The sequence below is a fragment of the Betta splendens genome, chromosome 4 (assembly GCF_900634795.4).
Source record: "Betta splendens chromosome 4, fBetSpl5.4, whole genome shotgun sequence".
NCBI lineage: Eukaryota > Metazoa > Chordata > Actinopteri > Anabantiformes > Osphronemidae > Betta > Betta splendens.
Window position 1 is genome coordinate 17,211,588 of NC_040884.2, and position 15,792 is coordinate 17,227,379.

Below are 15,792 nucleotides of genomic sequence, written 5' to 3' on the forward strand. Positions count from 1 at the left end.
TAGATTAAGAGCGTAAGGTCATTACTAACCATATCCTAACCAACATTTTGGGTAATTTTAGGGCTTTGGCATATTAAATTATCTCAGTTAAAGGATAAATTCCTTTGGTTAAAGTTAAAGTACCGTTTGAGTCAGCACAGAAAACCCATGATTGCTACAGTACACGACCTACGCACTCTGAAACAGTCATTTTTAAATCATTATACTGTAAATCCATTAATAATGTGCCAAGCTACAACTCCAACAGCAGTGAGGCAGCATATCCTCTTCACCCAATGCCCCAGGTCTGTTTCTCACTCCAGCCACCTCATTAAAAAAAAAAAATCCATACAATCCCATGAAAATGAAGCATGACACAGGGCACCGTATGTCCCGTATGAATGGCCACTGTTCTCGTCCTTTGATGTTTCCTATTAATCATCAACTCCCTAGATGCTGTGAGGTTAGCAAAATACACGGTCATGTTTGGTGTAATGGGACACCCCTGTTTCAGAGGTGCTGAACAGTTTGATACTGGCTGCGAACACAGACAAGCTGTCAGCAAGATGTGAAGTCGTGATCCGCTCTGCTCAGACACACGCTGTTTGTTTATACTTTTAGTGGATCCATAAATGTTTGCATATGATCCTGTGAAACAAATGATGCCATGCTAGAGCAAAGCCTAGGCCTTCACCGCCAAAGGAGAGAGCAACACTTTGGCTTTAATATTGACGACAGACTTGAGGAAGATAAAGAACTGTGGTGACTGCTTTCATTAGCTCTGTGAGAACAAGCTGTTCCCTCCAATGAACAGAAGAGAGAACAGAATCCAGGTAGTTGATTATGTTTTAAATTACAGTCAACATCAAAATGAACCACTCAAGGTCCAGACAGAAGTGGTTTAATAAACATATCCATACAGTGCAGAGTAGTTAATAAAAGTAATGTATCGTATTTGACTTAAACAGGCAGTGTATCTAAAGGAAATGTACTCTATATAAGAAATGTAAATGTCCCTTGTCACATTTTATGGAACATAATCATGTGATACATTTCTCACAAACATTAAATCTTTTAATGCAGCAAAGCTGTGCTCATCTGTCTGCACATTTAGACTTAAATCGGGTCTCACATACACATATTGGTTGTTTTTTCCCCACATATGGCCACGTACTCTCACCATGTTGGAACAGGCAGTGAATGATACTGACTTTATATGCCTTCAAAGCATACCTCCCTTCCACCATAGATTTATTTGTGCTGTACGTCCGGATAAATCCCAGGCTGTTCAGCTGTAAATTAAGACCTTGGTCAGTCTGCTGACCATTGATGGTGGTCTGGATCTCCCAGTAAGTACAGTATAGCGATGTCTGCTGCTGTTCCTGGGTGGCCCTTCCTGTTGCTTTGAATGGGCCTGGTTTATAAAGCCTGTGCGTTAGACATATTTTGAGATAATATTAGTAGTGTTAGAGATCATACTTCATAAACATCGGTCATAACAATTACTGTACAGTTGCACTCCCTTTGGGATCACCCCTAAATAATAGCTGGATGGCTATGATCAGAACTGGGACCATACAAAGACAAGGCAGCATAAATGGTACATTCTGAGGCGTTTGTCTACACACGGAGAGAAAAAGCACCAGAGTACTGTCTTTGTGCGACATCTGTGGCAGGAACTGACCAAACTGTCCCGGTTTATTCCAGAAATCCTCATGCTCATGATTTTTTTTTTGCTGAGTTAAGGAGACATATAAACTCAGGGAAAATATTGATAGTGTAAACAGTGTTAGCATGATGGTGATCTGTGGAACAAAAACAGATGGTGATCAATGTGAGAACTCCCCTGCAACAGAGTGATTATAAAATAAAATTGTATTATGCAATGCCAGCCCTTTCCCTTTTCTGACAGGAACACGCTGTTTATAGTTGTATTAAGATTAAATCAAGGCACCACTGTGACGTGATTATGCCATGTCCACAAATTCTTCCACAGATCTTAAAAAACCACATCCTTCTGAAATGAGCACACAATGCTCTGAGATACATGGGACATTAATCCACATACCATGTTTTACAGCGGGGGCTTTGAAGTCATTAGGCTTCTCACACATCCATTTACAGGAATTACTATGTGAAATGAGAGTGAGGATTTGGGCAGTTTCTTGACCACATCCCGAGAGACAGACTCAACCGTTGGCACGGCTGCATGTGCGGTACCGCAGAACCCAGCAGGGTTCGAACGGAGGGATCAGACCGTGTCCGGGTGGAGGGTGTGTCCACAGTGTATGTCTCGAGAGCTGACGTCACCTGTGTAACAGACGACCACAGTTTAACCAGCACAAGCCTAAGTAAACACCAAGAGGCAATCTAGCCACGGTCAGAACACGAAAGGTGAATATTATGGAGTCATCTGGAGACGGGTTCTCATCATGTACCATTAGACAAAGTGTCTAGAAATGGAGTGGGTTTATGCCAATTCAAAGGTATGTTGGGCTCAGCTAAGTAGATGAAAGACTGGATGAAACATGGTCATCTGTTAACTTTGTGACTGGCTTAGTCAGGAACTCATCGTGTTGTGTTTGTGAGTCAGGGGACATAAATTCAGACAACTGCAAACACAAAAGGAAGCAAAAACACGAAACCGAAATAAGTCAAGATGTGTGCAACAAATGATTTTAATTAACATTACAGCATTCCTTGTCCACCCTCCACAGCTTGTGTACTTGACATTTGTTATATTAAAACACCACGTGTTATAACAGTGCATACCATTAAACATTTGCTTACCGTGCGTGTGCTGCCTTCACAATGTGAATGTGCACTAGGCCTAGAAAAAGTCTGTCAACAAAATGCATCTGGCTCTAGGTCCGAGGTCCGATAGCATGCTACAGTGTAGAGCAAACCAAAATAAATTATATCCCATACTCTGAAGTAATGTTCTCACATTGTATCATACCGTTACAGTACAATGGCTATGAAATATCTGTGAAAAAAGTATACAACATTTTTTTTTTATTTCATATGAATTATAAAAATAATCATCTTTTTACACATATTCAAAATGTCTAGTGGTTTGCATAATCATTTGATTGGATCAGTGTCTCTGGGCTTCATCACTAAAGGCCTGTGAAAATGAAAGACAAAAAAACAAAATGAGACACTTAACCACTAATAAGACTAATAACTGGTGCATTTACTATTAAAGAGCCATTTAAAATGTGGACATGTCATAAACAAACATGAGTGCTGCTGTAACCCAGCGGTTCCAATGACCATATGTGCAATAGACTCTGGGAGATTGAGGGCTGGGGTGAACTTAAGCAGCAAGCTTTGGATTTGGTTGCCGGGGCAACGCTCTGGCATCTCTGATAGCCAAGCAGCAGAAGCAGCGCGCTCTCAGATCTCCCTCCAGACTGGCACACTGACACTGGGAACTGTGGGCACCTCTGGAGCCACAAGAAGGAGAACCGCAGACAGCCTCAGACCAGACAGACGCTCTCCTTCTCCCAAATGTTGACGCTGCGAGTTGACGCCGTCTGCTGCGTGTAAACTCAGAACCCAAGTGACTTAATGGAACTGGGCAACCGTGCTCTCATCTCCACACATAACCAGTCTGCACCAATCCCATCCCAGCGCTACCGTGCCCTCCGTTTAGCCTGGGACGGCTCGGTACTTGAATGGGCCATAAATGAAGGTGGAGACTTCCACAGTGTGCCAGCCTTTGATACTTATTTAAGTTACATGCTGCGGCTCTACCAGTGAGGTCATTCACTAAGCACACACAGAGGTTCTCCAGATCTGAGCTTGCAATGGCAGAAGAACTCTCACCTGAAAACAAAGATCTCTTACTGGCATCTCGGGCTCCACCTGTGAATTAGGACAGAAAATGTGACTCTCACTGAGCGGTTTTCACACTGAGCGGCAAATTTTCTGTCCTGCTGAGAGCTACAGTACTGTACTACTAATCTACTCCACTGTACTGTACTGTAGTATTTCTAAATAAACCATCAGGCTACTCTATGGCCAGCAGTTACAGTAGTTGTTTCACAGGACAAACTACTGCTACTATTTAAAAACTGCAGTATTTATCTGAATAACACAATCCTTTACATATTTAACACACTTGCTTAAACATGCGTGAACACACACACACACACACACACACACACACACACACACACACACACACACACACACACACACACACACACACACACGCACACACTCCTCTCACGCCAAACTGTGCTTTGTCACGTCTTGTGGCTTTTGGTCTCCTTTCCACTGTCAGTCTTTCTCTCCCCGCGTCTACGCCACCGCTTATTCAACATGTGTCTCATATCCCTTCTTAACATGCAATTATCACTGCCAAGGCATGGAGCAGGCGCTCGGAGGCTAATACAAAGATTATCCTTTTATTTTGGAAGATACACGTTTGGCTGGAGTTATAGTTCCATGTGACAACCATTTGTCTGCTTGATGTTATTCTACTGGAATTCTCATTTTGTAACGTCAGTGAGAGCCGTCTGTTTCAGATCACACCTGCAACTCATTTTCAGTTTGAGCGGCTGCTGCTTCGCGATTGAGAAAACAAGGCTTCGTTAATATCAGAACATTTCTGAATTCATGCTGTTTATGATTGTGAGCGTCATCAGATGTTTCTGGCACATGAATGACAGGAGCAAAATATGGAAATGGTCTGCCGGACGTGTGGTTGGACCGTCATTGAGAGTGCTTGTAATTTGGTCAGATGATATTTCCCTTAAACAGCAGTTCCATAGGTTGTCAAAAATAATTTTATTTTTGCATTGTTTTTGATTACTGGAAGGAAAATAATCATCTGTTACACATCAGTGTTATGCTGTTCATCTTGCAGTAAATGTACTATCAGCAGTTCTTTACAAAATCTTACTACAAAATAAAAAATACATTCAAAACACTTTTTTAACAAATTGGTGATGTTTAAATATGCTGCTGAATTGTATACTTCGGTGTTAACAGTTCCCAATGCTGTTTTGTTCTTTCCAACCAAGCTCACGAGAGAGATTTACCATAATAAGGTAATTGTCTATGATTTTTATTTATTGTATCTGCAGTATAAATTCTAACAAACAACTCAGAGAGGTTTATTCAGATGTTAACTGATGTTAAGAGAGCATAAATGTTAAGTGGACCTCAGTGGATAGAACTGCTCCTAGTTTCTGTCTGGCAGCCTGTACAGCCACATACATCTATGTCATTTATGGACCAGAACATTTAAGGAGGTCTGATCTAATTCTGTCACTTTCAAAGCCTGAGTAATATGCTGCCAGACCACTGCTATGGTTAAATTTACAACTTTTAAGACTGTCACATCCATTGACTGGATCTTGATAGAGCCTTATGTCTTACATGACGCCAGGAAAGGAAATTTACAGGACAATGCTCCCCTCCTGACAATTTCTCCCAAATACCACCCAACAGTAAAATATGGAACATTTTATACATCAGCCCTAGTGCTCCAGCTCAGATTTTTACAAGACAATGTTCACATTAATCCTCAGTTTTTGATAGAGAGATTTGGTTTTAAAGGATTAGTTACTGTGGTGAACATTACAGGAACCAAATGGACCTCACATCTTTCAAACAAAAGGAGTGAGTCACTTTTTCAGGTTCGTCACATGGATTTAAAAGAGACACTTGGTAACTAAACTACAGCATAGTTAATTCAATTAGGAGATAATGAACATTAAAAGGTTGAGTTTAAGGAACTAATGAAACCTAAGACAGAAGACAGAGACAGTTGGGTAAGTTACTCACTCTTATCCTGTTCAGGAGGCTCCAGGATGTCACTGTCTGTGTCGCTGGGAATATGCCAGGGTTGTCTAATGGCCTGTAGCTGCTGGTAAAACTCGTCCTGAAAGAGGAAATGATGACAAGGTGACCGTGTTTGGTACTTTTCAACAGCAGACACAGTTTTTACATTTTATACTGGAAGACCTCACACACACAACTACACAGGTTCAGGATTCCCTGGTTCTCCTGCAGGCCTCACTTAAAGGCCTTTAGTTATTCTACATGAAACCAGGTGGCCTCAATAAACTCTAACTGGGTGCAGTGGTTTTTTGGACAATATCACAATGTGTCAACCATAGCGTAACTGTCAAAGAGTCCACAGAAGGAATATACTGCCTACTATTAAATTAACCTTCAGACAGGTCTTATTTTAACAATGCTGCTGTTAAGTAGATTAAAGGCCCCTTTTTTCTTCCAAACTAATTTTTCCACCGTGATCCTACTGTACTGTGCTGATCCTCTGTCGTTCTTTAAACCCCACACAGTGCACGCTCATGTGTTTCTGAGCATATGCACATGTGTGATATTGCGTGTTCTGGTGCTCGGAGTCGTAATCTTTCTCCGTAAAGGCTCTCTCTCATGTTCTCCAGCCAGATTGACTCGGGCATTGAGTGTGGTTGACGCTAAGCACACAGGTTGGCGTCAGCCATATTAAAACGCTGCCTTTCAAACCCGTGACCCAAGGTTTGCAATGATGTTGTCATGAATGTTAGTCCATGTTTTGTACTCAAAGTTGTCTTTGATCTACTGTAGATAAATCTTCAACCACTGTATGCTTCACGATGATGGCATCTTACCTCGGACAGATAGGCCCGTAGGCTGGCACCAAGGCTGTCTGTAGTGCTGAGTCCCGGCGGGGTGAGCAGCGGTCGCGGATGCATGGGCTGACTTGTGGGCGTTACAGGGCGGCTCCGTGACCTCCTGAAGGTCACCTCTTTATGGGATCCAGGGTTGAAGTTTGAGCGTGTGAGCAAACTATTCGGGGTCAAGGGCCTGTTGGGGGTTCTGGGGGTCTGCGTTCTGCTCCCAGGGTTGCTGGGGGACTGGGTTCGACCCATGGCCAGCGAGGTGGACTTGGGGCTGAGCAGAGGGAGGCCCACGCCGCAGGGTTTGCCTGAGAGGCTGCCGCCCGGAGACTGGGGCCTGGAGATCAGGCTTGCGAGGGGAAGCGTGTCGGGCAGCGTCCGGTGGCGCAGAGGGTTGTGGAGGAGACTACTGTGTGGATTGTTGGAGCGGGTGGTCATCTTACCCACTTCTGCAAGTTTGGCCAGGTCCTTTTCCACCTCTGGAGGAAGAAGAGGTATGATATAATAAAGTCAGGCAGATGCTTTAAACCGAAAACAGCAAGCGTGTCTGTTTACAATTTGATATGAACGTCATAGAACACTGCCAGTAAAACCAGTTCGAGTGTAGGTAGGTGGATTCTGTGAACAAATATTTTTAGTGCATATTCTGAGAATTGTGTCCTACAAGACGGATGATTCACAAACTTTAACGAGCATTAAAGAGGGCGAGACTGCTTAGTTTAATCCTTCTTCTGGGTAATGATGAGAATATTTATAGACACTATAAACTGTGGTGAATCCAGCTTCCTCCGTCAGGAACGCGTCCAAGCTGATACACAGTGAGCGTAGCCTAGTAATAATCTTCTTCCCTGATCCTGACAAAAACACGCGCTGGTCTCGCTGGTAGTCTCAAAAACATCGCAGTTTGTGAAACACGCAGCGCTGCCAACTTTGACCGTCAACATCTGGGTCATTATTTCCATGTTTTTAGGCTTTTGTTGCAGGTCTTGGCAGTCGGGGTACAACAAATCAGTCTGGAAGTTATCATTTGAGTGGGATAATTTTAGGAGTGAGTCATCAGAAGCGACTATTTATGGAAAACTGTATATGCGTAACGTTAACTAAATGACACAAAGAGGCATGACAACTATTTCACAAACCCTGACTTCCTTGTTGAGCAAATGGTTCTTTCTTCCTATACAAACAACATTTTTCCACAGAAAAATGCAAAACACATGGTCTTATTCACAGACAAATATCCATTCAGTATGCAAAGCAGAATGTCTGCAACACTATTCCAAATGCGGTTTGAGACATTACTTAGTTGTTTTGAAATTGATTCCAGACTGTTTTTTTTTTTTTTATAACCATCCTTTGGGGATGAAATGCATTTAATTCTCTGACATGCGTAATTAGATCGTCGTTTCTGTGCTTAATCAGCTCTGATTGCCCTGGCGTTAACCTTTACCGGGAGATGCTTTGCAGAGCACATACTGTATTGCATATCACCCACTGCCCACTGGGTTCACATACTGTACTTTCTACATCACTGTTATCGCTCTGAACATTACAGGAGAAAACGCATCTCTCAGGGCAGCTGAGCTCATGGCATTTACAGCACAGTGTATTGTAACTACGCTGCCATAAAACACCTTATAGTTCTGGGCAGAGGTGAAATAACGGACAAAAATAATATACAGCGGTGTAAAGTGAGGTTCCACCCACACTCTGTCCACCGCGCCTGGTGTTACTACTATATTGTAAACAGGACATGTTCATTAGTAATCTGTACCCATAAAGTTGATATTTTAATCTTGATTTATTTACTAGTACAATAATAAACACCACATGCTCCACATGATGTTGTGAATGTCTTCTCTTCGTAAATGGTTGCTCTACTCATGATTTTCTTGTAAACCAGTCGCTTCCTCCGACTTCCTGCCCCGTGATGTCTGTTGACTTTACTGTGTTTCGGCTAGAGACGTAATATAAGCCATCTCACAGACCCCCGATACGCAACGACAGCTCATACAGGATCAGGAAGATACCATCAAAAGCCATATGGTGCTGAACCTTTGATTGTTTTTGATTTTCTGTTTCAGTACGGAAAAAAAAGACCAAAAAAAAGAACCAACAAGACAAAGAGAAAACGTGACGGAGAGAGGGAGACAAGACGAAATAGAAACAGGCCTAATCCATTAGAGTCTTTGATGGAGCAGCAGATGCTCATGGTGAGAGAGTACAGGGCTTCAGCACGCTAACCATTCAGATCCCATGAAAACTTTATTGGGCACCTCCTCTGAAAATAAACATAAGCTCTAATGACAGTTCATTTGTCTATATAAAAATCTTACAATAGTACAATAAATAATGAATACTGCCTGAATAAATAAAAAATTCTGCCATTAACAGTGACGTATTTAGCAGTTTGGCATTTCTTCTTCCTAAACTCAACACAGTGGGTCATCATACAGTGATCCACCCTCAGATGACACTGTTTTCCATTTAAAGTGTACATAACATGCGTCTGCAACCAATCTGAGCTGTGATTCATATGTATGAAAAATATGACAAAAGGAAGGCAAGAGGGATCACACAAGCACATAATTGGGCTTCCAATACAAGATGAAGAGTGAGGTTCTGGCTCCAGACATGGAAAGGATTAACAGCTAATAAAGGCATAAAAGAGTTGAATTAGCCCAGTGAACAGCCTCACTAAAAATGCCTGGTGGGAGCCCTCACCCTAAATATTCAGTAATTCAGTGTAAAACGACGAGAAATCAATGCCATCTGAAGACCTCTGGGCCCAACGTTAGCATGCTGTTAGTGCAAACAGCCCTGTTTTAGCGCTATCTCCCCACTGATGAGGATCACTGCACCCGCGTGGTCAGACAGAGAAGGAGCGCAAACATTAGCAAACAAGTGGGAGACACATGACGGTAAATGGTGACATTCTCTCTGGCCTCCGCTCCAGGCTTTCATTTGGTCTCACAAGAGAATACACAGAGTATTTGATCATCGCGAAAACAAAAAGTGTCTGAGTCACCCAGACGTCACATATATCAAAGATGAGCTTTGAACTGCATTAGGAATAATGATTTCCAAAATGCCACACAACTTTCATATTGTCAGACCAAATCAGTCTCCGGCGCAGTTAAAGCTTCAATTACTTCCACATGAATCAGCAAAGCTAATGTCATTCATTGAAACTGTCAAAGCTGGAGTTCAGATGCATTCCTCCCATTTCAAGTTACATAAAAAGAAATCATATTATTTACACATGTATTTTTTATAATAGACCAAACATGTTTAACTTAGTGAAACTAGAAAATTCTTCCACTAGCTTTCCTGTGTGTGTGTGTGTGTGTGTGTGCTTGTGCGTGGTGTGTTTGCACAGTCCTAGCTTCCTTCTTTCCACCAAAGAAGTATTTGATCAGATTTATGCACACGATCCATCAAATAAAGCCACAAATACTGAACATGCAGAGATCAAACTCATCCAATGCACGCATACCAGACACACACACACACACACACACACACACACACACACACACACACACACACACACACACACACACACACACACACACACACACACACACACACACAGCCTACCAGCGAGCTGTTTGCCCATGTTCTCCAGCTCTTTAGAAAAGAGGGAGTCGCCCAGTAGCAGGCCCGTCTGCCCGACAGAGCTCCCACCTCTTAGAGCCTTCAGATCAGCCTCCCAGACAGCCTGACGCTAGTTAGCGAGGGGAACAGTAAAGAGAGAAAGTCACATTAGAAGAAAGACCCTTCAATTAACTCTTTATATAATTTCAGCTATTGCTGGAAATATCCGAGCCATATCTGTTGGAAAAAAGAGGCAATTATTATTTTATGGGCTTTAGAAAAACCCAAGAAACCGCAGCAAGTGCAGATGAAAGCGCGAAGCCTTTATTGCTCAGTGTTCAGCGAGCGCGGGGCTCTAGACTGCGAGGAGCGGTGCAGTAGGTTTCTGTGTAAATATCAGTTAATCTCTGGAAGCTTGTAGGCACACACCGTTGGCAGGGCTCTGACAGCGGCGGATCCGACCGGCGTTTTCGAAAGACAATAAATCAGCAGTTTCCAGTGTGCAAATAAAGACACGGATCGTGGCCCCAACGCGCATGGAAGGAGCCGCCCGGGCCTCGCTTCGCTCCAAGACGTCCTCGGCCAACAGAGCGGCTTGGAGCGGCTTGGGGGCCGTCAGACAGACTGGGGTTTCACCGGTCCTGCGGTGGCAGCCTGCCTAATCCGCCCGTCCATTCGCTTGACGAGGCACAAGTGGCCGGATGAGCCATTGAGCCGGCGCACGAGCCTCCAGACGCAGGTGAGAAGTAAAACCTGTCAGCCATAATTCGGCCTCTTAAACCTAGGTTCAGTCCAGATTAATTTACGATGCCTCCGGTGCCTGATCTTACTGTACGGCACTTCGCGAGCGCTAAGTGTTTAATGAGAGACAGAGCTGAACCCTGACACAGACTAATGCTGGGAGATCTGATGATATACGTCGAGTGCAGCGTTCCAACAGCATTTAATGGTCCGCTCGTTTCTTTCCAAAGAGGACGCGCAGAGAAAAACAAGCACGACGACTGCTGCTCGCTGATAAATGACACACTGTCCTTCCCAGGGTCTACAGCATTGATCTTTGTGCTGGTCCGATATATGAGGCGTCCTGCGGCAGCAGAACCACAGCACCACAAGCCAGTCCTTAATTACAGGCCTCATAAAGCAGCAAGGCTGATTGAACATTACAACTGAATCCCCTCCCCAAATGGATTTCTCTGTGGTGGTATCCCCTCAGATCCAGAAGATGACATCATTTGGTCCTTCTCTCACTCTGGGTCTTCTCAGCTCCTACAAACAAGGCCACCAACAGTTTCCAAGCTTAAAGCTTCCCATGTGCATTTTATGATTTTTATGATACTATAAGTTATTGGATGTTACTATTACAGTGCTTCTACAGTGTATCCGCTTTGCTGGGATGGCTCAGGAAAACCCAGGTCTGCTCTTATCTGCCTACAGAGCCTCTTTTATCAGAGACTAGAGCCACGTCCCGTACCTGCAGACTGAGGCTGAAGCTGGCAGCCCGGACCCATTGCTATGCAAACAAACAGGATACACTGAGCCTGCGAGCAATTCCCCTCTCCAGATAACATCAACAAACAAACACGTATTCAGAGTAAAATATGAGCTGTTACACTTTTGTGAAGACATATTTACAACGTCGCCCAGAAGGAATCAACATCTAGAGAAATGGGGTAAAAACTAAACTAAACACTAAACAAAATGGAATTTATTACATATTAAAACGACATAATGAAGTGATGAAAACAAATTCTGTTCACTAAACCAGCTCTTATCTTCATCAAAATCTAAGTCGAAGGTTTGTTTATTAGATTGTATGTGTCAATCTATACAGATATAGACAGTAAGAATAAACACTTTTTCACCTTCAAAATGAAGCGACTATGACTTATGGGTCTATTAACGTCACTGGCAAAACCCAAGTTGTATAATCTCCCTCCCAGTATGACAAAACAGAAAGATGGGGAAAGGGAGAAAAGGGGAAAAACCCTCTGGTGAAACCTCTGCCCGGATAAAAAAGAAAAAAAAAACATGGATCTTATTTCTTACAAAATGAAATCCACGTTCAGAGCAAACAAGACAGACAAGAGAGACAGTATGGGAGCCTAGTGTTAAAGATTTTATGGCATACATGTGTGCAGCTATACGTGTGTGATCAGCAGTAACAACCACCGCAATGTGGAGCCGGGTCCAACGTTGAACGCACTCACACAAAGAGAGCTGTGCCGAATGCATGCAGCCAGTGAGAGACCGCAAGAACGGCTGCTTTGAGCCCGTTGCTGGCGCTACAAAGCACGACTGATGGACCCGCCTTGATGTGGTCAGCTCAGGGTAATATTTAGATTAATACACACACACAAACACAGCTGATGGAGTCACACCATGCGCATTTCGTGATGTGGCTGCAGGCGTTTATTAATAGGTGCTGCCTTTTAAAATGTGAGGGTTAAATGACTCATGTGATGTTAATGTGTGACACAACACCAACACCACATCTGTTTCTTTCCAGTCAGGTGTTGGTTGAGTTGATGTGTGTGTGGGGGAAGAAGACAACATCCAGGAAGATGCGCTTTTGTTGCCATAGAGATTTAATCTGCCTCGGTCGAATGGAGCAAGAGAGAGAGAATTTTGACGGCGGGTGATTTTTGCTTTAACCCAAACAACCAAATTTCTGACGTTACTTGCTTTAACTGTGCTGAGTTTTTTTATAGTATATAGACTAGACATAGAGCTGGAAGAAACCACAGGTACAGTATAGTACGCTTATGGTCGATGCCTCTTTTCGCTGCGTAGCCTTGGACGGATGCGGGACTTCAGGGGCGACACTCAACTTTTAATGAGTTCCTGTTGTCTGGACTCACAGTTCCATCAAAAGCACAATGAAGACAGGTTGTGCAACATGCCGGTCATCCATCAGTCACAGGAGGCGAGCGGTGAAGTGGAAAGGAGATGATTCATTGCAGGAAATCATAAGGTTAGATTATTAAATAGCAACTGTAAGAAATGATGAAGACTACAGTATTCATATTAGACCGTCTGTGGGTAAATCTATACTAATCTATCTATAGTCTAAATCACAGATTTGCTCTGAGGATAACCATGTGCATAACTGTGGGGAGCAGACTGGTGCCGAATACAAAAAGCCATACAGTGTTTTGACTAAATTACCGTGGAAATAAAAAATAAGCCATGGCAACCACGCTGCTTTATATCATACACATGGCATTACATCACGCTAATTATCATTTATCCACCATATTTGCCCTGGCACATTGTTCAACGGTCACTCCTCCACGGGCTCGATCGGATCAGAACGTATCACTTAACACACACAAAGAGAACTGTGGTAGAATGAGTTCTGGTGATGACTTTAGGAAAGTATTTGTCTTTATGGGGCAATTATCACCTAAGGGAACTAGCGCAGGCAGGGGGCCTGTCGGAATAATAATTAACCATTAACAGTGTTTATTTTCCAGCAGTGCCAGGCTTTTACTGCGCAAACCAAGGTGATGTATAATGCGAGGCGTATTACTTTTATGGACGGCCACGCGTGATGCAATGTGCACGTTATAAAATACAACTTTTAGGCCGAGAAAACATTGCATGCATCGTTTCTACTCTAATAAGCGACGCAACCTGTGCAGAAACAATAAAGACACCTGCAGCCGCTGTGTTAGATTTTAAAATGTAAGCGCTATAATAAAAGAAATGGTCCAATTCCATGACATTATTTTGATTATGCTCATATAAGTAGTATTGTAGTCCCCCCCCCCCGGGGTCTGAGGGTTTTTGCGACTTCATTTTACCTTCTGAGTCTCCTGAGACTTTCCCCCTTATTGAGTGTTTCCCTTTTGAATCTCACCGGCCATAACCTGTAACCTAATCCCATCCTGAACCTAGTTTCATTCTTCATCCTAAAACCAAGTGTGAGCCCTCAAACAGCCCTAAAACCCAAACAGGTCATCACAGTGCTTGACAAGAACAGTAGAGGCAGGACGGTCCAAGCTTTTATTGTGTAACAAACCCCTGTTAAACTTGAATAAATCAAGATTTTGGTTGTTGCTGTAATATTATCCAAAGCATTCCGTTGCCAACAAAGGACTCCAGCTGCCTTGGTTATAGTGTTATTTCACTGGTGTTATAAGTGTCTGTTGCCAGAGTTTCCATTTATTTGGAAATAAAATATTGATGACTCATGTAGGACATCGATTTGAAGAGGATCCATTCCACAGACGAGCGGTTACAAATTGCATTTGTCTTTCGAAGACAGTCCATCAAAGGCAATTAAACACAAAACAACCGCATTAGTTCCAGTAGATGATCGGCAATGTTCAAACTTGTGGTTTCCATATGGGACATATTAGCATCTTGTTCATAAGCGTGCCAGACTGGGTTCATTCTTTAGCTAGATAGCTTTTAAACAGTGGCTCCGCGTGGATGTGAAAGTCAGTGTTCAGGACGAGAAACAGATTTAACAGAAATCAAAAGTAATTAGCTGGAATCTCTAGATTTTTACTGCCTGAATAATATTTATCAAAAAGCCCTTTCAGAATTAAACAAAGACTAAACCAGAGTTTTATCTTTCAAGGTGCACAGGTTCTTTAATTTCTACATGGTGTCTGATGTACTTTATCAACTCCATCACACGTCCGACTGCAGGCTTTGATTCTAAGTCCTGGCCTCTCCCAGAGTCTGCTCCCAGTTAGTCTGGAGCCTCTCTGCATCTGCTCCGCACACGGAGCAAAGCCTTGGCTCCACGCGCCTTTCTTCATTCAAAAAATGCCATAAAATCTGTGTCTGACTGTCGGGTCGGGCAATTATAAAAAAGGTATTGGGGTTATTTTAGGGGAAGTAATTACACAAAGGTACCAGCGTCTTAGTCGAGGGCTTTATTAGCAGCATGTGTGTGTCTGTGTCTCCGTCTGGTGTGAGGCGCGTTAGGCTTCGATAGGTTTCTCCCCTGAAGCATGCGAGGTTATCACGCAAGTCTCCTATTGAATAAACCTGTGTATACTCTCGTAACCTGTAAATATTAGGGGCTATTGTGTAAATCCTCCAAATCGGTATCAATTGTCACTGTGTCACTGGATATTCCTTTCAGTGTTGCCTTTCAGATTGCACACAAGCGCCCTGAGAGGCAAGCAAAGTGATACAGGGAGTTTTCTAATTGCGGTGTCACATGTTGAGCTCTGTCATTTGTTGTGTTCGCTGAAATGTGCGCATAACGATGGATCGGTTTTGCTCGAGTCTTGTCTTATTAACAAGAGGCTTTGGGTGCATTTTTTGGCCGACTCGTAGACAAAAGACGTCGGGAAGGAGAGAGCAATGCGGTAATTGATGGATGTAAAGTGATCTTAATTGTTTGGTGATGGATGGAGGGAGGACACTTACCGAGCTCGACACTTGAGACAGGGACTCGCATTCCTGCAGCCGTCCTGACACCGTGTCCACCCCCGGCAAGGGAGCTGCTCCAGACAATGCACAAGGAAAACAAGGGGAAAGGACAGAGCAGAGCGTGAGACCACAAGAATGCGGAGAGACGGACGGAAAAGAGGAACGGCTTCGAACGCCTGAACTCGGA

General features: G+C 43.3%; 1 protein-coding gene across 3 annotated transcripts in view; it reads right to left on the reverse strand.

Moving 5' to 3' along the window:
- Window positions 1-2,639: 2,639 nt before the first annotated feature.
- c4h8orf34 (chromosome 4 C8orf34 homolog) overlaps window positions 2,640-15,792 on the reverse strand; it is a 35,610-nt gene continuing 22,457 nt past the window's right edge. For 2 of the 3 annotated variants that reach the window (XM_029148510.3, XM_029148507.3), the window contains exons 10-15: window positions 15,603-15,676; window positions 10,218-10,344; window positions 6,612-7,099; window positions 5,779-5,875; window positions 3,811-3,849; window positions 2,640-3,106 (exon numbers count right to left, since the gene is read on the reverse strand). In XM_029148510.3, the coding sequence (XP_029004343.1) occupies window positions 3,099-3,106; window positions 3,811-3,849; window positions 5,779-5,875; window positions 6,612-7,099; window positions 10,218-10,344; window positions 15,603-15,676 (833 nt within the window). In that variant the 3' untranslated portion in view covers window positions 2,640-3,098. The remainder of the gene's footprint in view (window positions 3,107-3,810; window positions 3,850-5,778; window positions 5,876-6,611; window positions 7,100-10,217; window positions 10,345-15,602; window positions 15,677-15,792) is intronic. The other variant, XM_055507719.1, reaches the window with a different exon arrangement.